At 42.4% G+C, this 10,409-nt stretch overlaps 1 protein-coding gene across 1 annotated transcript; it reads right to left on the bottom strand.

The window, feature by feature from the left end:
• Positions 1-3,027: 3,027 nt before the first annotated feature.
• LOC137439332 (von Willebrand factor-like) lies at positions 3,028-10,128 on the bottom strand. Its single transcript, XM_068135055.2, has 4 exons — positions 9,832-10,128; positions 7,171-7,406; positions 6,911-7,031; positions 3,028-3,778 (listed from the first exon to the last, which is right to left on the bottom strand). The coding sequence occupies exons 1-4, from the start codon at positions 10,034-10,036 to the stop codon at positions 3,615-3,617; spliced, it is 726 nt and encodes a 241-aa protein (XP_067991156.2). The 5' UTR covers positions 10,037-10,128; the 3' UTR covers positions 3,028-3,614.
• Positions 10,129-10,409: the final 281 nt, after the last annotated feature.

Raw genomic sequence — 10,409 nt, 5'->3', positions numbered from 1 at the left:
TTCAACACTAACACAAGTGCGAAAAGTAGTTTTTCAACACTAACACAAGTGCGAAAAGTGTTTTTTCAACACTAACACAAGTGCGAAAAGTGTTTTTTCCACACTAATGCAAGTGCAAAAGTGGTTTCCTGCACCAACACAAGTGCGAACAGGTGCCATCCATTTGTCCAACAAGGTGTGTTTGTGGAAGTGGTATTGGCGGAGATTCTTCATGCAACTCAAGTTTTGCTTGTTGCATTAGCCATGACGTGAATGTCCTCTTAATGTCCTCTTTCGGCGAGAATGAATTTCCCATCTTTGTCGTGCCTGTTCTTCAGTTTCTGCAGATGTTGTCAATCTGTGACACTCAGATTCAATATCTCGCTGCTGACATGTTTGTTGTTCGGTTTCTGTATATATTGTTCTTCTGTGAAACTTGTATTCAATATCCCGCCTCAATCTTGTTAGCCCGTCCCATGCGCAGCAGAAGATGGGGTTTTGCAATCACTTCTGTGTGATTGTCAGTGTCTGTCTGTGTATGTGTCTGTCCGGGCCTGTACCTTTTTACCATTTGAACTACTAGGGCATGCATTATCATCAAATTTTCACCCAAGCTTTATTATGAGAATAGGGAGAAGGCAAATTAATAATTTGGTCAAAAGGTGAAAGGTCAGCGTCACATAAAATCGTAAATTTTCATCCGATTGACCTAATATTTATAGAATTTGCAGATTGGGTCACTGAATTGGCTCCCCAATCAAAAGGTAGAAGCTGATTGTTTTTTTTTAGATCAAAAGGCAAAGGTCAATGCTGTGTAAAACCAATTTTCCATGCAATTGATCTAAAATAGAATTTGCATATTAGGTCACTGGTTTTTGACCTAATTGGTTTTTTAATTGATTTTTTATGCTCCGTCGATGTGGCGTTATGTTTTCAGGTTGTCCGTACGGGTGTCCGTTCGTCCGTCCATCCGCGATAGGTTTTCGTTACCCTGATAACTTGAGAACGGCTAAAGATATCTTAGTCAAACTTGGTACAGGTTTGTATAATGTTGTAAAGATTAAGTGATTAGATTTGGGGTCACATGTCAATGGTCAAAGGTCTGTAATAGGTCTACAACTTGAGAACGGCTGAAGTGATCTAATTCAAAATTGGTACAGGTTTGTATAATGTTGTAAAGATTAAGTGATTAGATTTTGGGGTCATATGTCAATGGGCAAAGGTCTGTAATAAGTCTACAACTTGAGAACGGCTGAAGTGATCAAATTAAAACTTGGTACAGGTTTGTATAATGTTGTAAAGATTAAGTGATTAGATTTTGGGGTCATATGTCAATGGTCAAAGGTCTGTAATAGGTCTACAAATTGAGAACGGCTGAAGTGATCAAATTAAAACTTGGTGCAGGTATGTATAATGATGTAAAGATTAACTGATTAGATTTTGGGGGTTCTGAGGTCAAAGGCCAAAGTTCAGAGGTCATGTCAGGTAAAAATTTGATAACTTGTGAACAGCTGAATGGACTGAAATCAAACTTGGTACAAGTATTATAATGATGTAATAATGTGGGTGGAGGCATATCGGTCGACGTCGTGACGTCGGAGAGTGTTGTTCTAGTTTTTAGATCAAAAGGTCAAAGGTCAATGCTGTGTAAAACCACCAATTTTCACCCAATTGACCTGAAATATAATTTTCATATTGGGTCACATAATTGGTTCACCATTCAAAAGTTGAGTCGAATGTGGTTTTTTTAGATCAAAAGGTCAAAGGTCAAGGTTGCATAAAATATTGTCAATTTTCATCCAACTGACCTGAAATTTTAAGAATTTGCATATTGGGTTACAGAATTGGTTCACCAATCAAAAGCTAGAAGTTGATTTGTTTTTTTAGATATAAATCTCAAAGGTCATGGTTGAGTAAATTCATCAATTTTCATATTTTTTTTAACTGTGCTTATTATTTTGAGCATACGGAAGAAGAAGACGTCTGAATACAAACTGTTGCAGACAGGCATTGCATTTTCAGATGCTTTCTAGTTTGTTCTTTGGTTTCTGTAGATCTTGTCAATCTCTGATGCTTTGCATTAATTTCTTCCCTCATTCATACTTGTTTTTCAGTTTCTGCATTTCTTCTACTCTCACATACGCTCTTCTCTTTTCTTGCTGTCAGCAGCTTTCTTGTGCGCTTCGGCATATTTGACTTTTTATCTGGGGTCGTGTAATAATAATATTAGCACACCGATGTCCTCATGCTGCGCACATGTACATACACATGACCCACACAACTAGTGGCCGCTCCCGTAGTGAGTGAGTACTTCTGGTCCAAAAATATTGCCAACACCTCATCTTGCACCCCATCTTGTCATGGCTCGGCCATGGAAACCCATTTTATGAAGCTCCCGACGAATAGTTGTTGTGCTGATGTTGCTTCCAGAGGCAGTTTGGAACTCGGTAGTGAGGGTTGCAACCGAGGACAGACTATTTTTACATGCTATACGCTTCAGCACTCGGCGGTCCCGTTCTGTGAGCTTGTGTGGCCTACCACTTCGCGGCTGAGCTGTTGTTGCTCCCAGACGTTTCCACTTCACAATAACAGCACTTACAGTTGACCGGGGCAGCTCTAGCAGAGCAGTAATTTGACGAACTGACTTGTTGGAAAGGTGGCATCCGAGGACGGTGCCACGTTGAAAGTCACTGAGCTCTTCAGTGCGGCCCATTCTACTGCCAATGTTTGTCTATGGAGATTGCATGGCTGTGTGCTCGATTATATATACCTGTCAGCAATGGGTGTGGCTCAAACAGCCAAATCCACTAATTAGAAGGGGTGTCCGCATAATTTTGGCCATGTAGTGTATATATATATATATGTATATATATCGTCAATGAAAGGAGCACACTGACGTCATGAACATAAATTAGGCCGACACGTCACATCCAAACTGATATGGCGTCCTGTGGCACTCAGGTCTTTGCAGACTGAGATTTTTGCATTTATGGTCACAAATAAATGAAAGCAGAGTTACCGATCCAGATTTCACACATCAGGACAACATACTGTAAATCATTTATTCATGACCACACGAAGTCTTTTGATTAAATACATCAACAAGGCGACGGGTAAAAATGCCCCATGGAATATAAACGTTGAAAACGTCACAAACACAATACCACCAACATAAACGCATTTAAACCCGAGAGAACAATTTTTTTAATTTTTTCACCAAATGAAGATTAAACACAACACGGTACTATCAAAATTTACCAAGAGAAAGTGAAACATCAATGTGTCACAAAAGTGAACAGATGAAGAAACCCATGAATGATGCAATGTGATTGAACATTATATCCATGGTGTGGAATTGATTGATCTGAAATACATGTTCAGGGATGATTATTAAGTATTGTGAAAAATCACGATCACTCACAAGGTTACACAATTTACGAAAAACAAAAGTGAGCAAGTTTGGGGGGAGAAGCGGAGTGACGTTTTCGGTAAAATTAAGTAATGGAGAGATTGCAGATGTTGAACACTCACTTCAGAGGTCGAGAGAGATGGGCACGAGAGAGAGATAGAGGGGAGGGGAGGGAAGATGCCTTGAGAAGAGACACAATGAAGAAGATTAATTTTGTCACTCGAGGTTATTCTTCCCAGGCCTCGAAGAAGGTACTTAGGTCGGGAGCAACAGAGCCATCTGGAAGTCGAGCGTTTCCTCCTTCAGTTCCATCATAACTCCCACATAGTCCGCACATCTCTCCAAAATAAAGTTCCTCACTCTCCAGCTCTACCTGCACGCGTCGCCAGCCTGGGGAGAATGACATTACACGGGATTAGGCTGCAGGGTGGAGTCAGGTTGGGGTGTGGGGGTGTGAGTGTGCTTTAATCGAGTGTTTTATCAGAAATGTTGATTAATTCTTAACATTCCATTCCTGTTGCCTGGTGTTGGCTTTGCGGTTCGGGTGCCTGCTTGGGATCCTAGGATTCTGGGTTCGAATTCCGGTCGTTTGCCAAATGAATGCCAGGGGGGTTGACTCAGCCTGTCATCCTTCTGAGGTCGGCAAATTGAGTACCAGTTCACTGGTAATTCCCTGTGTGTCACAAGAGGTGACCAACACGGTTGGCGGCAGGAAGGGCATCCGGCCATAAAACATTGCTTCAAAAAGGGGACCATGGTGCCCGAAAAAGGCGAACCCCCGCTATGCGGGAAAAATGGCCTCTAAAGGTGGTTCATTCCATTCCTGTCCCACACTTCGATTTAGGATGAAAATACTTATTAATTTATTGTTATTAATTATGAGGTCAATTATTAATTAGTTATCTCCTAATGAATGTTGGTGTAAGTGTTTCGTAACTCCAGTTATCAGGATTGAGTGTTTAGGAAGCTCCATGTTCCTGTCTCTTTTCCACTCTTTACTTTTCCACTGAGCATTCTCAATCATTTACATTGTCATTTCTCATCTGTTACACAAGACCGCATCAACCTGGTGGTTCCGTGCGTATCAGCCCCACTCAACCGCATTGAAATAGCCACTGAATGTGTTAGAGTGTGTACAAGTGCGAGCCCCACACGGCTCTGTTGAAATGACGGGTGAAACGATAAAGCGGCATGATGCAGGTGAGAAACTCCGTCACTGTGTGGGTTGCATACGTGAACATTGTGGGGATGGAGAGGTGAGAGGGGGATGAAAGCCTCAGGGCAGGAAGCGCACGACGGTGGATATATACAGACTTGGCATTTAATATGCAATTTTTTTTTGTGGGGGTGAACTTACCTTTCAAGATGTCTTAGAACCAAAAGTTCATTGGAATTATGTTGAAATTATTCTAGATTTTGTTAATGTGACCTTTAAAAGAAACAAAAACCACATTTGACATTTCGAAACAAATAAATTGATCCTTGAAAGTGATGTAAACTGATATCGAACTCAATTCATGGACAGTACTGTGTTAAACTTCTGTACGTTTTCCAGAAGTATCTCTTTATTTTGCACATTAGCCCAATTTTTTTTTAACAAAAACAAAAGTTAAATTACGACTGGGATTACGGACAGTAAAATTACAGTTCAGTACTTCGTGTAACCCCCACGAGCATTCAGGAGAGCACGTACCTGTTGAGGCATTCTGTTCACGAGATTTGCCAAGGTTTGGACAGGAATCGCTTGCCATGCAGTGACAATAGCCTGCTGCAATTCACGCACAGAGGTCGGCTGCTGGTCCAAGTGGTCGATTTGATGCGTTAATTCTGCCCACAAGTTCTCGATCGGATTCATATCCGGGGACATGGCAGGCCACTCCATATGCTCTACACCACGGTCAGCAAGAAAGTGTTGGATCATGCGAGCACGATGAGGCCGTGCATTGTCATCTTGGAAGACAAAGTTTCCTCGAAAGGCTGCACGAGCAAATGGAAGCAATGTTTCTTCCAGAATGGCCCTGTACTTGAACTGGTTCAGGTTTCCATTCAGAACAACCAGGTCAGATTTGCCCCCTGCATGAAAAGCAGCCCAAATGGTCACCCCACCACCTCCAGCTTGGACTCTTGGCACTATACAATCTTTGTTGTAGGCTTCATGCACTTGTCTGCGCACTCGGACGTGGCCATCTTGACGATAGACCAGAAATCTAGACTCGTCACTGAAGATCACGTGATTCCAGTGTCCTGGCTGCCATTGACGGTGCTCTCTGGCCCATTGCAATCGGCGCTGGCGGTGTTGTCTGGTCAGGCGTGGCTTCTCAGGGGACGCCTGGCACGATAACCTGCTTGAACCAGTCGTTGGTTGACTAGCCTTCTGGATACAGGCACATTTGTCAGTTGCTGCCACTCAGCCCTAAGCCGATTAGCTGACTTGGTACGGCCATTGCGGTCTAACCGGTGCAGCTGGCGATCATCCCTCCTTGTGGTTCTGCGGGGACGTTCTGGCCTTGGTATTGGAGTAGGGACACCCCTCTGAGCATTTCGTTTCAGGATCTTTGACACCTGACCTTGAGTGATGCCATACTGTCGAGCAATAGCACGCTGTTTCATGCCGTAATTTCGTAAAGCCACCACTCCATGACAAACAGCATTGTCGAGTTGACGGACCATCTCCAGAGGAAGCGGCAATAACTTTGGGAGACGTGCAGCAGTTGTTTTCCACTAATACAGAACGCAACAACCCTTGTATACCCGACTGTGAAGCCAATCATCAAATGCACCTGTCCGTACATTTTGCCACGCCACCTGTGATATAATCCTGTTGTTGACTTCTTGCTGTGACAGACAATCTGTGACATGGTTCTTTTAACAAATAAATCACCAAAGTGTAAAAGAAACTCACCAGATTGATATACTGAGTTAAGAAAGTAAACCCAAGTCAAGAAAATAAAATATTCCATCTTAAATGCCAAGTCTGTAGTTGAGCTGAGAGTTGCCTTAGAGAGGAGAGAAAAGGGTCCTGAGTGGACCACCAAAACCTCTACCTCATCCATCCTGTCACACCTTTTTGTATGTTCTATATCACTGAACGAGTGTGCATGTGAGCAGTTTAGTTTAAGGTTTAGGTGTGGAGACAATTTCTATCTAGTTAAGCAGGTCTCCATCTTGTCAGCTTATTCGTCGTTTCCTTCTTGCATCCCGATCTCAGTTCTTATTTATTTGACCTGTTGCACTTTTTAGCAGTTTCGCTGTGCATTTGAACTGCTGAATCGACCTCCAGCGTAACCAAATTTCCCTGTAAAACCGAAAGTGTGCGCCGAAATCACCGCACGGCCAAATCAATTCATCATAAGCACATCACACCATTGTGTTACCACTTGTGCAGAAAGCCTCTGCTTGGCACCTTGGGAGTTAACATCTGGCTGTGTCACGTCACCATTTAAGGATATCAAATCTGTTAGAGTACAATAAGTGATGGGAGTGTTTACTGTCTCAATAGATTGAGTTGTGAGTGTCAGGTACCGTTGTATTTGACAGTGAAATAGTTATTGGTGTGCAGCACAGAAACAGGAAACTTTTCATACAAGATGTGGAAGTCCCCACTTGGGTCATAATATGGCAGTTGAACAAGAACTCCATCAACCTGAGAAGGGAGAGATCAAATGAATATTTCCAACATTGATGAGGATACTTCGAGGTGAGGAAATAGAGGGGAAATAAATGTAATAATTTATGTAGTTAATGTAAATTAGTATCTACCCAGGGTAAAATCCCATGAGTACCTCAGTGGCCTTATGATGGATGAAACTGACGATCTTGCCGTAAACCATGATGTCAGCTCGGGTGGTGGATGAGACTATGGAATTGGGTTCAGTTTCCATGTATATGAACACCTCCCAGGTACGTGGTTGTCCGGTCGGGCAGTGTGCGGCCAAAAGCAGCGTTCCAGTGACATTGGATGAGAAATGGAAATTTTGAAAGTTTTTGAAATGCGGATCAGCACTGGCATGACATTCAGCTGCAAAGGATTGGGGTTGAGGGGTGAACCTAGGGGTCAAGCTTGGAGCTAGAACTCAACATGTACAAAAGTTTATGTGATGGAGTTTGACTGAACGCTTCATGCGGGGATAAGATGTGTTCCAGTACAAATCATTCAGTGAAGTGAAGGATGAAGAAAGAGCAGGGGTTGGGGTTGGGGTTGGGGGAGGGAGAGATCGATTGGGGTAAACTGGGTTAAAACACTTACCACTGTGTAAAGTCCAGACCTATATTTTGCCTCACCTGCATGTGTGCGTGTCAGGAGGTGATTCCGCACACAGACCAAATTTAATACAGTCCTCTAAGGTGAGGTACTTTAATATTACTCTTGAAGCGGTCTTAATCGCAGTTTGAGAAAGTTGTGTCATGCATAACCACAATACTTCACATCAAAATGAACCAGATGTTAATTTAGTGCTTTGAACATGGATTATGTCATGTTCCTGAGTTATGGAGAAAGGCCTCTGGGCTCGATTAGTGCACCCAATCTTCGGCACAAAATTGTACGACACACAAACTATTCTTGGGAAAAATTCCAGAGGCATAGAAAAGGCCCCTTTATATGGTATGTGCCATGTGACAAACGAAAGAAAAGAAGCGACATATTTCATAGCTTGTAGAAAATGCCAAATCATAGGAAATAAGGGACATTCCATGGCCTCTGGAAAATGCCGGATGATAGAAAATAAGAGACATTCAAAAAAATCTCATCTGCATACTGTCCTACCCTTTTGTCCTTAGGAGGAACCAAGTAATGCTCTGGAAAAGTTCATATAAATGGGTGCCAATTTGATTCATACAGCTGCATGAAGAAATAAATGTATTTTAACCTTTATATGTAGGGTGCCCCTTTATATGAACTTTTCTAGAGCAATATATATCTATCTATAATTCCAGTAATCTCTGTCTGTACGTTTGTACGTTTGTACGTTTGTCTGTTTGTCTGTGACCGCTGTTTCTCGACAACTACCGGTCCGATATACTTGAAACTTGCCAGGTATATTGCTGGGGACCCGAGGATGTGCCTTTTCAAGGTTTGAAATTAATCGGACAAGTACTTACCGAGCTATGGCGATTTAGCCGTTCGCCGTTCGCTTTGCCGTTGCGAATGGACCAAACCATTCATGTAAATAGAGGGGGGGGGGGGTTCTGTGGTCGTTCGCTTTGGCTTTGCGAATGGACCAAACCATTCATGTAAATAGAGGGGGGGGGGTTCTGTGGTCGTTCGCTTTGGCTTTGCGAATGGACCAAACCATTCATGTAAATAGAGGGGGGGGTTCTGTGGTCGTTGCGAATGGACCAAACCATTCACATCGAATCATCGAATCACATCGAATGGACCAAACCGTTCGCTTTGGACCAAACCATTGCATGTAAATAGAGGGGGGGGGTTCTGTGGTCGTTGCGAATGGACCAAACCATTCATGTTTTTTTTTTTTTTTTTTTTGGCAAGGAACGGGCACCCACGTACGGGCACGTCCTAGCTTATATATAGTACGGGCATGCCCTAGTATATATAATTTTAAAGCAATAACTATGGCACTTAGGTGGAATTTGTTTCAAAAGACATTAATTAGATGTATTGGCCGATGCATATTCCAAGTTTCAGCTAGTTTCAATGTATAGCCTTTGAGATATGAGCGCGAACACATTTTGGGTGGACGGACGGACGGACAGAGACCAATGTGAATTTGAGGGTTTTCTTAATAAAACTCAAGAATGCGGAAACAGATGTTGCTGAAATTTAGAACATATTACCTCAACATACAAAGCATTTACTTCGGAAACTTGCAGCCAATTTCATCCAGTGGAAGCCAAGAAACTAATTTTCAGTCCCTATGTTAAAGTTGCATACAGAGAAACCGTTCCATATAAAAGGAGGGGTGCTTTGCGCCTCCCTTGATTACCGATGTATTTATCATGACATATACGCACGTGGTAATTTATTGGGTGACGTATTAAAGTTATTGTAATGGTGCTTGCTGTGTGTTGGTCAATGAATGAGTAAGTGAGTAAGTCCGCAACTAGTTCTCAGATCTACTGCAATCTATATACCCCATCAAAGGTTGCAGCAAAGAGCAAATCTTGTCTGTGAAAGTGCGCTTTGAGTGTCTGGTTACTTCATCAACATAACTACAGTCATTACCATAACTCTTGTCCTGGTAAGCTAGACAATTAATAATTTGTTAGGTTTGTGTAATGTGTCCTGCACAACACCATGTTCTCAAATTGGCTGAGTTTTAAATGGTAATTGGCTGAAAATGATAATAAAGAGATTCAAACCCCCATCAGTTTGAGGTATACGTCATTGTATCTTTTCTTTATCGACCATCTTAATCCTTTTTTTTTCTGGCAACATTGCCCCAGTAAGGTCCTTGTGGTTGTTTGTGCAATGGTGAACATACCGTACGGTGTTCGTGGAATGGTGAAAGGTTGGTCCGTGAAGTTGTATCCCTTGCATGAGAGTCCACCTATTGACTCAGCCACTCCATCATCCACTGTGATATGAACTGGCTGTCCACTGGGCAAGGCGCGATGGGAAAGCCCGAAGGCAAGGGTTTTGAGGTCTCCTCGGATGTCTGCTGAAGATGCAGCGACTTTGACAATCATGCGGGACGAGCGAGTGTCCCAAAACCTGATATATCCTGACGTTGAGTTCGGAAGAAACTAAGGACAGAGAGAGTCAAAGTAAGGGAGGCACAGTTACTTACATTGCTTTGACCCATTTGATCAGATAATGCATGGGGAATGGCACCATAAATATTTGTAACGTCAAGTAAATACACTGCCAGATCTTTCCTTTTTACTTTTACATCCTTGAAAGGATACCACATCATGCAAATGTGTTTCTGGCATCCTGAGAACCCTATTACTCATGCCTTTGTAATGAGGTGTCTATAAAAAAAACTACAAAATAGAAATCAGAGATTGCAGACCCTTGCCTTTGTTCTTGTTTTGTGAGGTGTATATTGTGTGGTAAATA

The sequence above is a fragment of the Myxine glutinosa genome, chromosome 14, assembly GCF_964187855.1.
Source record: "Myxine glutinosa chromosome 14, kmMyxGlut1.1, whole genome shotgun sequence".
NCBI classification, from domain to species: domain Eukaryota; kingdom Metazoa; phylum Chordata; class Myxini; order Myxiniformes; family Myxinidae; genus Myxine; species Myxine glutinosa.
The sequence above is the reverse complement of the archived record's forward strand: the minus strand, read 5'-3'. Positions and strand labels throughout refer to the sequence as shown.

Bases quoted from the DNA above. Each gene is read 5' to 3' on its own strand.
- LOC137439332 (XM_068135055.2), bottom strand. From the start codon at position 10,036: ATGATTGTCAAAGTCGCTGCATCTTCAGCAGACATCCGAGGAGACCTC. The intron at 7,407-9,831 runs GTATGTTCACCA...AATCCTTTGCAG, and splicing joins CATTCCACGAACACCGTACG to CTGAATGTCATGCCAGTGCT. The intron at 7,032-7,170 runs GTACTCATGGGA...CTCCCTTCTCAG, and splicing joins TCCATCATAAGGCCACTGAG to GTTGATGGAGTTCTTGTTCA.